This window comes from Nanorana parkeri, unplaced genomic scaffold (assembly GCF_000935625.1).
Source record: "Nanorana parkeri isolate BGI_ZX_2015 unplaced genomic scaffold, ASM93562v1 scaffold138, whole genome shotgun sequence".
NCBI lineage: Eukaryota > Metazoa > Chordata > Amphibia > Anura > Dicroglossidae > Nanorana > Nanorana parkeri.
The window spans coordinates 1,016,502-1,031,430 of NW_017306406.1; the positions used below are offsets into that span (position 1 = coordinate 1,016,502).

General features: G+C 38.3%; 1 protein-coding gene across 2 annotated transcripts in view; it reads right to left on the bottom strand.

The window, feature by feature from the left end:
- Positions 1–4,415: 4,415 nt before the first annotated feature.
- Positions 4,416–14,929, bottom strand: part of KHDRBS3 (KH RNA binding domain containing, signal transduction associated 3) — a 94,959-nt gene continuing 84,445 nt past the window's right edge. For both annotated transcript variants that reach the window (XM_018554004.1, XM_018554006.1), the window contains 2 exons: positions 9,714–9,772; positions 4,416–4,655 (listed from right to left, as the gene is read on the bottom strand). In XM_018554004.1, coding sequence (XP_018409506.1) covers positions 4,564–4,655; positions 9,714–9,772 — 151 coding nt within the window. In that variant the 3' untranslated portion in view covers positions 4,416–4,563. The remainder of the gene's footprint in view (positions 4,656–9,713; positions 9,773–14,929) is intronic.

Sequence of the window (14,929 nt, forward strand, 5' to 3'; positions counted from 1 at the left end):
GTATTCTAAGTTGTACGCAATCATAACAATAAATTAATTTCAGCTTATGGCATATCCTAAAATTTCCACAGTACAATCCAACCTGAAAATACCATGCATTTAGAAAAGGTCCTTCCACCATGGAAATCATTTTTACTTTAAAGTTGCCTTTATTATATAAATTAATGCCCCAAACGCATCCAAGCATATTTACATAACAATAGTAAAATAATGTGCACACATTCCCTTTAATATTTTACTTTGATAATTATGTATTGTATATAATTATTATTTGTACAAAAACACACATAAAATAAACATATTTTATAAATATTCACTCAATAAATAAATGAATAAGCAAATAAATAAGTATACAAATAAATAATAAACACTGAAATCCTATCCCTAAAAGTATATCTATGGAGCTGTTGCATGATGGAATGGAAAATGGTCACTCAATAAATCACAAGACAGTAGGAGCATTTTATACAACCTTCTGTAAATCATCATTATGATCATTGTATGGATCAGTATAATTCCAGACAGTCCAACAAAGGAATTTTTAAGAGAAAAATTAATATCAGAGATGAAAGAACCTGGAGCCCTGTCACTCAACTCTTGGGTATATTTTATATCATTGAAGATAATATAAAAACTGACGTAATGCAGAATTCCTGCCAAAAATATCAAGGTTAAAAGATCATGGTTAAAGAAAAAAAAATTATATATATATTGTAATAATGATTACAGATCTGCATTCATCAGTGTACCTTATATCTGCCTAGAGTTCAGCTGTAAAAGGTTTTGCACTTTTTAAAAAATGTGAACCATTCACTATGGGCAAGGAGAATGTATCTGTATTAGTGAAATATCACAGTTGAATAACGGTCCTAAGAGATTAACATTTAGTGTACATATAAAAGTATTACAAAGTACTGAACTCTGTTCAGCACATGAACCTTGTGGTGACTGCAACCAAGGACATGAACCTTGTGGTGACTGCAACCAAGGACATGGACCTTGTGGTGACTGCAACCAAGGACATGGACCTTGTGGTGACTGCAACCAAGGACACGAACCTTGTGGTGACTGCAACCAAGGACACGAACCTTGTGGCGACTGCAACCAAGGACACTAACCTTGTGGCGACTGCAACCAAGGACACTAACCTTGTGGTGACTGCAACCAAGGACACTAACCTTGTGGTGACTTCAAGTACTCTTGTTATTCTGCTTTTTTTTGTGTCTGAGGAAATCCCTAACCCAAGACATGTTATTAAAAAACCCTGTCTACTGCTCCAAATTAGAGCACTCTCACTAGATTGTTGAGCCCAGAGTTGGAGCTTTCAAGGCCTCCGCAACAAGCATTCAGGATCAAAAGACTCCACAAGTACACAGAAAACATTTTAGTGATTAAACATGCCCTCATCACAAGGTGCTTCCATTCTCTGGCTAGTGAATGCTTCATTGTCTTATTATAATCTTTTTTTTTTTTTAAATGTATGAAAGCCTAAGAGGAGCTAAAACACAACACTGACTTTTCAGTAGCACTTGCAGTAGAGGACAGCAGATGGAAATGACCAGCTTAGAAGACTGAGCAACATTCAAGTAGTGTTACGTGCAACACAACGGAGTATGGCCACTAAAACTGCATAACTTGGGTTATAAAGAAACTACAAACTATATATGAAGGCCCTATTTAGATGCCCACCTGTAGGTTCTTGTGTCACTGTATTTGACAAGTAAAGATGATCATGCTCCTGAAAAGTTCAATCAGTCATGGTTTTCCCAAACTTTTAAAACATTTGCAAACCTCTGAAATTCAGGATTTCTGAAATAGAAGTCCCATTGTAGTCAATGAAAGTTCAAACCTGAGCAACAAACAATGCAACATTGTGAAGAATGGGTGGCAGCTCTGCCTGATGAGATGACGGGGTCATAAGAACAGCTAGATAGATCCTGTGCCCAGGGAAAAGAAGTAGCTGATGTAAGGCAAAAATTACTTTTGGTCCAGCCCTTGGACTCTTTCACCCAGAAATACAAAAAAACCCCCCACAAAACACTTCAAATTAGATTCACATTTAGCCACCTGAATCAGTGAGGTTCAGGCTGAATTTATTTATATGCCAACGTGTAGGTTCTTGTGTCACTATATTTGACAGGTAAAGATGATTATACTCCTGAAAAGTTCAATCAGTCATGGTTCAGCCAAACATTTTAAAAACTTGCAAACCTCTGAAATTCAGAATTTCTGAACCAGAAGTCCCATTGAAGTCAATAAAAATCCAAACCTGAGCAGCAAATAATGCAAAATTATGTTTAATGGCTGACAGCTCTGCCTGATGAGATGATGGGGTCATAAAAAAAAGATAGATAGAAAATGTGCCCAGGGAAAAGAAGTAGAGGTGTTATGGTAAGCTCAGAGTACCTGTCAGGGTTTACCTTCTCCCTCGAGAATCCCAGCCAGGATTTCCAGAAGATCCGCTACTAATGGATCTCACTACTAATGGGTCCAGGCCAGTATGGCTAGTAATAGTAAAAGATTCCAGACCAGGACTTCCAGTGTACCCTGAGGCTGGGCGTGTCGTCTCTAATTCAGAAGGGTATTTAGGCACTAGCTCTACAAGAAGCTGGTGATGTGTCTTTTTGCAAGCTTTCTGTTTGTGAAAGAGCTTATACTTCTGCTGTTTTCTCATTGCTGACCCAGACCATCTGACCCTTCTTCTCTTGCTGCCCGCCCTGATCTTCTGCCTGGACCGGACTTTGCTCTTGTCTCCTGTGTTTATCCTCTGATTGCTAGTTGCCGATCTTGGACTGCCCGACCACCCTCTGCTAGCCGCCTGCCTTGAACTCTGCCTGGATCCGACTACTGTCTCCTCATTGGAGCCCTCCTGTTCTCATCCATCCCATGGCAGGGCAACCCTGGGGACCGCAACCTGGTACCAGCACGCAGCCAACCCCATCTCCACCATCAGGAGCTCTGCTGAACACCTTAACAGTTTTGTCATTGGCAATATAATGGAGAGCTATTATAAAAAAAGAGGCACTTACCAAAACATTTAAATGTTCATTGTTATCCGTCCTGTTCTTCAGCAAGTGTTTCACCTGCTTCCTGGTAAGAAAAGACATAGATTACAAAACACATAAAAACATCATGGCACACCTTATTTCAAACAGTTATAAAGTAAGACTTCTGAAACTAAAAGGAAACTACAGAATTATTAGCATTAGCTCACAACTTTAAATTCTGTCCATTACTGAGGGTTTAGGGACAAAACCACTAATCAAACAGCTAGTTATGAAATTTTACAGGATTATTGTTTTTAAATAGAACACCGAAGCTTTTTAGACGATTAATGAAAAAAAAATTAATGTTTAAAATGAGAATTTAGGGGCCTTAAATTAAAAAAAGGAAGAGAAAAAAAAAGAAAAAGAAAAATAACTTGTTTGAATTCCACCTGCTTTTTTTATTGGTTATATATTAAAGAGAAATTAACGAATATTAAAATTTTATTTGATTTATTTACCTTTGCAAATGAAGATCGTTTTAAGGGTTACGCATCCTCTGCCGCGGATGAAAGCGACCTCAATTAGTCAAGTCAGAGAGTCTTTTAAGCTTTGTGCTATTTGTTCCCATCATGGTTCGAAGTTCTCATTTAGGAACCAAAATTCTTTTAAATTCCAAAGTTGCACTAGTGAAAAAATGCTCAACAAAATCAAAACTATTCACATTTTTTCCAGAAAACTCAGACTCTAGTTTAAAACCATTTTTAAATACATTAGTTTTGTTTTGTTTTTTCCTTCTTTTTGCATCGTTTTAATGTGGCTGTTAAGCAAATCAATACCATTTGAGTCCTTTAGCCAGCATTTAAATCCTACCATCATATAGTCAAAGTATATTTAGTTTTTATACCAAATTTTAAGACAAACCATACAGCGTTTGTCAACCATTTATAAGCATATCAACGTTAGAAATTTTTTTTTTGTTTACCACTATTTATAACTTTTTTTTAAAAGACAATTCATAAATTACTATTTCACACACACTTTTTTTCTTTCAAAAGTTTATTAGTATTAAGCAACAGTAAATTTTGCTCAACACTACAGTACATTTCAAGACTTATTACAAAAAGATACGACATTATTTGCAATTGTGATTTTCCGTTTGTTTTTTTTTTTTGTCATTTATGCAGATTTACAAGAAAAAAAAGTAACAAACTGTTAAAATAAAGCGGCATTAACGTCTCTCAGGAAACCCTTTAAAATAAAAAAATAAAAGGTTACGCTTATATTAAAGAATGGATTAACATATTTAATCAGTCTAACTGGTTTAACACTAGTTAATAATTAATTCATCCTTTTGACCACCTATTTTCAAATACAGACTAGATAACAAGGTTGGTTTACAATGTTTTTGTTCATTTTTTTTTTTTTGCCTCAATGATAAAAAGAAAAAAAAAATTGGTTTAGTTTCAGTCCATCCATTGGAACGGTTTTAATAAAAAGGGAATGAGCTTTCGTAGAAAAAATTACTTTGAACAGTAAAGAGGGCTGGAGAAGGTTTAATTCACGTCAGACTGTACAATCAGTATCTTGCATATGGTTGTTCTCTGAAGGCTCCTTTTGTGACTCTTGAAGAAACGGCTTTATGTCTGTTGTTTGCCCAATCTTCTTGCCCTGGTGAACACAATTCATTGTTTTACCAATTTTTGGATGGAGTTAAACAAATTCACTTCAACACTATTTTGTTTTAATAAAAAAATAATCACCATCTTTAAAAAATATAAAAGTACATGGAAGTCTTATTCGGCCCTTGGAGACTTTAGGTGGCAATAGAAGGAAGCTAGGAATGCCACAAAGCACTTAACATGACACTAAATTCAGGAGCTAAACCTTAAAATGCATTTAAGGACCTTAACTATTAACAAAAATGTATCTTATTTGTGTATCATTCGGCTGTAGATCCTCCAATTATCTCTGAATTGGTGCTGACACTGTCCTTCCTTATGGAGGGTGGCTACTTTTGTTCCCCATGGTCCCTGTGTGTGTTTAGCATTATAATTTGTATTGAGATTGTAGTCAGACTTTTCCACCTAACCAACCGTTCAGTATCTGCAACTCCCCTCTGCCAATCCCTGCACTGGCTTCCAATAGCCCAAAGGATACAATTCAAAATATTAACAACCACTTACAAAACCATCCACAACTCTGCCCCATGCTATATCACCAACCTTGTCTCAAAGTATCACCCTAACCGTTCCCTCCGCTCTTCCAAAGACCTCCTGCTTTCTAGCTCCCTCGTCAACTCCTTCCATGCTCACCTCCAGGACTTCTCTAGAATCTCTCCCATTCTTTGGAACTCCTTACCCCACCCTGACTCAAAGACTCATCTCTTTACGGAAGCCTATCCCACCTCAAACTAATCACTGAACTATTGCATTCTCAGACAATTCAGCCCCACACAGCTACCTCCTCATGTATCACTTCCCCCTCCCTCTTAGATTGTAAGCCTTCACGGGCAGGGCCCTCATTACCATCTTGTCTTGAATTGTATTGTAATTATAATGTCTTTCCTATATTGTAAAGCTCTGTGCAAACTGTTGGCACTGAATAATATTAATATTATTATTAATAATAATCCATCATAGGAGTGAGCTTGGAACGGTGACTTCTCTATAACACACACAGGGACCATGGGGAGCAAAAGTAGCCACCCCCCAGAAGGAAGGACAGTGTCAGCACCAATTCAGAGATGATTGGAGGATCTACAGCCGAGTGATACACAAATAAGATACATTTTTGTTAATAGTTAAGGCACTTGAATTTATTTTTTTAAGATTTAACTCCGGAGTTTAGTGTCACTTTAAGATAAGAGGCCAAATCCTTTCTAATGATAGGTGCAGTTACACGTCAGATAAGAAAATACTATAGCACCTTAACATAATGATTACTATTGTTTTTAATATGTAGTAACAAACGTAATATGATCTATTTATAATTGTTTTCACACTTGAATCACACTTCTTTTATCCAGATTGACACATTTCTCAGCTTAATCCAATTAGAAAATGTTTGAATCTTCAGTGAAAGCTGTGTAAATCTTTTAAAAAAAGGTACTATAACCCCATTTTCAAGGCTTTTGTCAAAGAACCATTGCTTTAAAATACACTTGGTATATAAGAAATGCCTATGTAAAATGCCTACAGGTCATACCTTCAAAAGCCATTACCGGGACACCACAAGCTCCCAAATCCTACAGTGCCCTCATATGCAAAGCATGGCATTTACTGGTATTGAGGACTGGTCCTGCCCTTCTTGCCACCTTGCATTTCTATTGCCTATTACAGCTGCTCATAATATTGATGGATTTGTAATAAGGAGGAGAAAGGAGAGTGCCTGCTCTTGACACTACTACTACTACTAAAGTGTTGACATATACTGTACATAACAATACGTTGCAGGATTTGGGGGTGATGGGGTGCTGGAGATGGCCTTCAGAGGCATCGGCAAACACTATTAGGAGGCTATATTTGATTTCTATGCATTTTATACATTTTAAAATGTAATTGTTTTACAAAAGCTGGAAGGCAAATTTGTTGGAAGCGATAACAAGGATGCTGATAGACCAGAATCACCACCTTGACATGTCTGCACTAGAGAAGATGAATGCAAACATGTGCAGGGCATGTTCCTAGGTCTTAAGTGTTAGCAAAGACAGAAAAAAGGTCATGCTCAGCTTTCTTGGACATATTTGAGTATCCATTGCAAGCTTGTTGGTTCAGGATGCCCATCATTCTAGGTAATCCTTTACATTATAAATCAAGCAACAAACAAATCTCACACAAACTGAGCATGTTAAGTGATCCCAATGATAGATTTTCCATTCACACCTTTAAAGCTGATATGAATATTGATTAATAGAGTGTATTTCATCATGCACCTTGGGCCTGAGATCTAACTTGCTTATAAATGTAGCCCACAGACTGAGGAAGGATTAAAAACTCAATTTTGGTTTTATTGCTGTTTGCAAGTTAGAGGGAATTCACCATAACTAAAGGTGAGGCAAATTCTTTCGCTGGTGACACCCTTTCTGGTAACAGTTGTCAAAGTCACCAGGTCAGGAAGAGAAGGAAAATCTACACATACATTGAGGGGGAAAAAAAAAAATCAAGGTTCTAACCCTTACTCAGTCAAATTAACAAATTTGTTGTGGAGCGCAGATCCTGAGTGATTATGGTTAAGTAACAATGGTAAAAAGGAAAGAAAAAGGTTGGATTTTTTGGGGGCACCAAATGACAAGTCTAATAAGCTCCAAAAGGAAAGGAAAATGTGTTTATATATAAAAATATATTTTTATTTTATTCCATACAAAAAGTTAAAAACGTCAAATTGTTGATATGTTATAAAAACACACAAAAGAGAGAGAACCTCCTAACACCCACTAGTTCCAAAGTAGAAAATATAGAAAATATAATAACATGATTGTTCCAACATATAATGCAATACAATAGATGGACAGGCACAATTCATAAGAGAATACAGTCGATTTAGAAATGGTGAAAAGCCTCTAATAGAACCAGATTAGTAGGTGGTAATGCAATACTCTACGCGTTTTGCGCTGAGAGGCACTTCATCAGGAGGAGGAGGTGATCCCTTCAGTGTGAAGTCAACGGGTACACACACCAAAGCGCCAGGTGAACCGGGGAGGCACGTGTTCCCAGGGTGGAGGAGGATGGAAATCCAAATCAGGGGCTGTTCTTAGGGAGTACTGGTAGTGTAATAGTGGCGAGAAATGGTCTCATACCCAAGGTAGATCCATCCAGGGGAGGACACAGCATAAAGGGGGTTTGTTTGTATAGTGAGGCCTCAGGGTAGCCTCCTGACAACCTCCAACACCCAAAAGCCGTCGGTACGCGTGGGGCGGCTGTCTCCAGCACTTTTTGTATGGATTAAAATAAAAATATATTTTTATATATAAACACATTTTCCTTTCCTTTTGGAGTTTATTGGACTTGTCATTTGGTGCCCTTACTCAGTCTAAAAAAAAAAATATATGATTGGGGTTAGAGTTTTAGTTCCTACTGAGTTCCTGATAAGTAGGGTATTCATAGCCAGCAATGAATTGAAGACCATTTTTATTTATGTGGTAACTCCATACTACCAAACACAAACACAGTAAGGCTTAATAAACACTATGGTTGGCTACAGACAAGCAGAACTGTCATGGGTAATAACTAGGGATGCACCAATACCGATACCACTATCGGTATCGGTGCCTATATCGAGTATTTGGGTGAGTACTTGCACTCACCCAAATGCTCCCGATGCCTAGCCCGATACTGGGACTTCCGGTATCAGAAAGCTGGGCAGCGAATCATTACACGCTGCCCGGCTTACTGATTGGCCGGAAAGACGGCGCCATGCTCCCTCTTTACCTGGTGACGAGGGAGCATGGTTGACTGCTTCCCTGCTAATCGGGAAGCTGGGTGGCGAGTCATTACATGCTGTCTGGCTAATCAGGAAGCTGGGTGTCGAGTCATTACACGCTGCCCGTCTCCCTAATGGTACTTCCAGTATCAGTATTCGGTATCAGCGAGTACGAGAAAAAAAAAACAGTACTCATTACCGAAAAAAACGGTATCGGTGAATCCCCAGTGATGACAGGAGATTAGAGATCTGCAGATTTGCCACTGAGACTGATGTACCGCTAAACCCTCCACAATTTCTTAACCAGATTCCAGTGACATGACTCTACTCTTCATGAAGCTATGGTTAACAGAATCAGTAACTGTAGCTTTTCCAGGTCATTTGGAGTGGCACTCCTCTAATGGGAGGGTCAACCCCTTTGTGGCCTTCTTGCTATATTGAAACTAGTCAATTTATCACTTGGAATCAAGGGTAAGAAGAAGGGGCTCAACATAGGCTCCCTTCTGATATGAGGAGACATATGCAGGCTGACATTTACTATTGGAAACTGTGGTCATCCAGGAGACATTCATCTGCATAGATCAGTTTGGTTAGGCACAAAAAGGCCGGCCGGTTGGATGCCAAATGCCTGTATCATCCAGGGTACAGGGAACCATTGAAGGGGAGTTTTATATCTATATAGATATATCTATATGGGAGGATCCAGAAGATTGCCTATTCTCAGCATCTCAGCATGCACAGTCTAAAATAATATGATAAAATGTATTTAGAGGTACACTATCTCTAACAGGGTTATTCACAAAAGGGTGAAGAGTTTGTAGAAGGCAGGAGTAGTGAACAATCTAGGACAACATAGCTGATTTGGAAAAAAATATTCAATTCAGCAGACTTTCCAGTAAAAAATACCTAGCAATGTATTTATTCTTTCCTATTGTAATTCAATACTCTTAAACATAAACAGGGTTTTGGCTGCATCATATTGAATAATTTTCATATTTATTAATAAAGGCACATCTGTGATACTTTCTTGCTACCCTTTCTTGTGAAACAAATTCCCTAGCCACGTAATGGATAACATAATTACAAGACCATTCACGGTTTACAGCCATATCAAATTGTACAAAAGTTAGCTAAACATGAAAGTTTTAGAAATCAAAAAGTTCAATTATAGCTGGTATATGCTTCCCCGACATACTGTATAAACCATAGTCTGTAGTTCTATGCTACTTCTGTCAGAAATATCCTCATATAGGGTAACATCATTGGCTGGCAGCTATTGAAATTATACATTAAATAATAGAAACTCACCATACGAGTCATATGATTCCTCACCAATTTCATGTCCATATTCATAAAAATCTCCCGTGCTGCAAGAAAGGAAGAATGGCATTCAGACGAGATCCTAGCAACAATCATTTTTGGTGTTTCCGTCATGTCAATGAGATGGCATATTTTTTAATATATGTACTTTATGTTATTCTAGACAGAGAAATCATATAGTTTAAACAGACCAGAGGAAACTCTTACACTTTATCTAGCATATACACCAAAAGTGTGTTGGGACCTGACCATCAAAACTACTATATAGCTAAACGTATATGGACATTCCTTTAAAATGACTAACTTCAGATGTTTTCAGTGAAGAGCACTGTTGATGTTGCAACATACAAAGTCATTATAAACAATTGTGGGCTTCTAACCCTGTGGTAACAGTTTGGGGAAGGTCCTTTTCTGTTCCAGCATGACTGTGCCCCTGTGCTCAAAGCCAGCTCCATATATGGTTTAATGTGATTGGACTTCAGGATCTCATACAGATGCCTCAACATTACTACCCAACATCTAACCCTACCCTACATTCCAACATATTTGGGATAGGGAGGTACCCTGCATCCCTAACCTTAGAAATGTTCTTTTGGCTGAATGGGCACAAATTCCCAACACATACACTCTAAAATCTTGTGGAAAGCCTTCCAAGAAGAGTGTTATAGCTGCACAGGGGGTGGGGTAGAACTTCATATCATTGTCAATGATTTTGGAATGGGAAGTTCATCAAGCTTATACCAGGCTGATGGTCAGGTGTCCACAAACGATTGCCTATATATTGTACTACATTATATATTTTTTTCTTCTCCCAGCCCTATGATCCAGCCTCAGATGTTAACTTTTCCTTCTTTCTATAAGTGTTTCAATAGACATGTTCCAATGCCTCATAGCCCAACTTTGAGTTTCAATCAGTTAAATACATTCCAGGGCCATCAAAACAAAAAGGTGTTAAAAGCCTTCCAGGGTTATTGGCGAAAAGTAACTAATTATATATGTGATATAACAGACCAAAAGGTTCCTCTTGAACCATGGACATGTCTGTTCCACTGCACTGACTCCCCAGTGGGGAAATATAGGACAACTGTTATTCCATTTTTTCCGAATGCGGCAAAGGCGAATATATCCAGATCATGGAGATGCGTATCAGAACCAGATATTCACACTTGGTTTAAAATTATTGGTCATTATAGCGAAATGGAGGAACTTACAGCTGTGTTAAAAAACTTAGGCCCCTCTTATAAGGGAATATGGGCTAATTGGAATAAATTTAAAAACTCCCAGAGATATGTGGAAATTATGCTGAGCTAAATCTGCGGAAAACATAAAGAAGCTAAGGTTTTGATTCCAGAGTAAGAAAACAGAAGTGCAGAGTGGCGCTGAGTAGCGCATAACTGAAGATATACTTGATTATCACTTTCATTCAGAAATAGAAACAAACTCCTGGATGTCCAGGAATAATCGGTCTTTTTCTTCTTTTTCTTTTTTTTCCTTTTTTTTTCTTTTATCTCCCCCTCCCCCCTCACCCTAATTTTTCCAAAATCCCTCTACCTTTCCACCCTACCTCTTCCCCTTCCCCCCTAGAGGCTTCCTTTTTTTTTTTCAATTTTATTCTATTTATTTATTTTTCTTCATAGTGATTTCACATTGTTCACGATATAAAGTACATCACAGTATAATAATAATATATGAGACCTTAGAAGGGGCTAAGTGGCACAATAAGAATTTGGCCTTTTTTTTTTTTTTTCTCCTATCCCTTTTTTATCTTTATTTTTTCTCCTTTCTCTATTTTTGACACCAGGTATAGGATAAGAGGGTATACTAATTACACCTGTTATAAGGCAGGTCTGGCACTGTCAATAACACAAATATATAGATATTGAGTGGATTAATGTATTTATGATTAGTTTTTGGAAGGTAGAGGGGGACGCACATATATATGTATGAGTATATAAAATATAGGTTTAAAAATAATAAAAGAGGACACCTCACAAGGAGAAAGATGGCACCAAAAAATTTAAGGGATTTAACCCTTGACGAATTTGACACTAGATACGGGAAGATGGGGAGTTAATACAACACCCCCCTTTTTAAAAAAAAATCTCTGGGGGATTAGAAGATTGTTGAGGCAGGATATAGTGAATGTTAAATTATTATTTATTTAATTTTTTTGTGTATATGTTTGTGGTAAAAATGTAATTGCCTATTTGTCGAATGTACTGTTGGAATATAAAAATGATGATAAACAAAAAAAAAAAAAAAAAAAAAAGCATTATACCCACCACTTGAGTACTGTCGCCTTCTACCATGCTGCAGAGAAGGATTCTTGATCTCTTTGTGGATGCAGTCATCTGTCTGCAAAGGACTCACATGCCCCCTGCTAAATCAGAGCTCTCCGATAGGCATGGAGCATTAGACTAGATTGATGTGCAATAGCTCAGCAGGGGGCATGTTGGACCTCTTCAGAGAGACCACTGTCACCACACACAATGCAATGGTCCTTCTCTGCAATATGCAAACTTTGACACCTTTCATTTTGATGCAACTGTAATGTATTAAGCAGATTTACACAGACAGTTTAATTTGTAAAAAATAAAAACAAAGTGAAATTGTAATTAATATATCAACACGATTTATATGAAAAATAACTTAGTGAAATTGGCTTCATTCATATCACTTTAGTTTAAGTAGTTTTCCAGCAGAGATATAAAAAAACCATGGCCATAATGATGGCTCATTAGAAAAGAGAAAGAATATGGCAACATAACATTCTACACTCTTTAGGAATACCAAAAATGCACACATCATTATCACAGAGATGATCGGAGCAACTGCTGGCCCATTTTGTTGCGCACAGCCTCGTAGCGTATAACCTACATCTGCTTACAGGACTTCAGCCCTGACAGGTTAACATGGCAGCATCTGTCAAGTCCTAGAATGGCCCATTATAAGTGTCTCTGTAGCCATTTCACTGCCATTAAGCAGATGGCAATGCTAAATCCAAATGATGTACTGCAGCTCTCCAATGGGCCTCATATTTTTACAGTCATTTTCCAAGCCATTCGGCATAAATCTTTCGGAGAACATAAACTGATTAATAGACAAACATTTCCGTTGTGTTGCATCGGTCCATACGGTCTTCGTAAATAGGATGTGTATCAGAAGATGGCCGTATGGTGACATTTGTGGACAATGTCTAGAATGGAGTGTGATTTACAGCTTCCGACAATTCCTTCTAATGAGTAACACTGCAGTGCAGCCTATAAGGTTTTAAGGTCAACAATGTTGAAGTGCTGGCTCAATTAACTGCCTGCAAGCACCTGTATTAGTCTATACATTGATTCCCATGTCCATCTGGAGCTCCACTGGATCCAAGGCACAGGCTGCACATGGGGAATTATTTCTCAAGTAAAGCATAGCACCTGACAAACAGCTAAATACGCAGGTGTTGACATTTATAGAGCTCTGCCACACAACAGAGCCCTCTTTGGCAGGGTAGGGGACCTGATCTTTCCCTGCTGGAGCTTTGCTTTTACTTACAGGTCCCCTCTCCCCTTTCTACCCTGTAACTGGACAATAAAAGGAGAAGCAGCACACTGATCAAATGACCTGTCACTCTGTTCTCTTCTCCTATTAACATGCTCCTTGCATTGAGGCACACTTAACTGCCTTCTTGTGCTGCTTCTCTCCTACTTCCCCCTTCAGTTGGACAGCAAGAGGCTAATACCAGGTCAAATTCAGGTATTTACACTGCTTGCATTTAAAAATTACATTTAAAAGAGAACTATGGGGTAACCTTTTTATCCCACAGATCTCTTAAGGGTCACGGGAGGACACATACTAGTGTCCTCCCATGACCCAAAGCTCAGTATATAGTGAGCTGTTGCTCACTATATACCGAGAGCACAGCAGCCGGGACAGATCCCGACAATGCTGTCGAGATCCACCCAGCTGCGTGAGTGACTACTGGCTCTGCCTATCTAGCCCGCCCCCTCCCCTGTCAGTTTCTCCAGTCAGCGCTGGTGGATCAGAGTGGGGGGGATCTCTGTGGGGAGTGGTGACATGCAGAGAAATGATTGGAAAGTGAGCGAGTATGCGTTCGCTCACTTCCCGATCTACAGAGCCGACGTGACAGTTTCATTGTCACACGTCGGCTCGAAATATGAGGTTGAGTGAAAAACACACCTCATAGTTCTCCTTTAAGGATGTATTAATGAATACACAGCTGCATTAATGTGTGTCTTTTACATCTGCCAAAAGTTCAGCTTTAAAGTATATGTATTTCAAATGCTTTGAGTTTTGCATAGAAAAGGGAAGAATTAAAACCTCTATTATGATATTTTTTGCCTTCGGTGTACTGTTAGAGGAGATTTCTATTTGCTTCCTGACTGGAAGTTAGAGGAAGTCTCCTAAAGTGAGAAGAATTCTTCTAGTAGCCAGCTTTCATCAAGACATGCATTTCCATTGGGAGGTCCCGCTTCTAGCACTAATCTGGTGACAACTTTTACATTTTTAATTACCCATCACCTTTTTTGTCTCAAGATAAGAAAGGGAAAGAAGGATATATCAATAAGACGAACAGGAAGGAAAAGGAAAAAAGAAAAGAACAAGATCAGCTATACATGGTAAAAGTGGCACAAAAAAAACATACAAAGTATTTGAGACTGCCCAAAGGTCCAACAGAGTCCAGAAATCCAAGAGCTCTGAAGAGCGGACAGACACCACCACTCCATTAGAGAAAAGTATAACTCTATTGAGGGTTAACCCGAGAGAAAAGCCAGGGAGAAAATATTGCAGAAAATGTATCATCTGTCCTCCAGTGTCTCGGGATTACAGCCCTTGCTGCAATCAGGAAAAACGTAGCAGGTCTTTCTTGATGGATTTGTAAGAGCATATATACATACTGTATATATATATATATAAGTTTACTCTATTAAAAATTAAAGAGTTTGGCTCTTCATATACTTTAAGGACATCAATGGCACAGTAACAGCCTTAGACAGTTGAACAGCCACCTGCCCGATAAAGCCTGCAGTATATGCTGCAGGAGAGGGTCCCATTTCTCTTTAACAATGCAAAGGGTCATAAACAAATATGTTTTTTACATATCAAATGGAAATTCCCAAAAGATATGCTCTTTTATTACTCCCTTGAATAATCACCTGCATTCCACCTTACCTTCCCTGACTTAAGCCATTTTAATA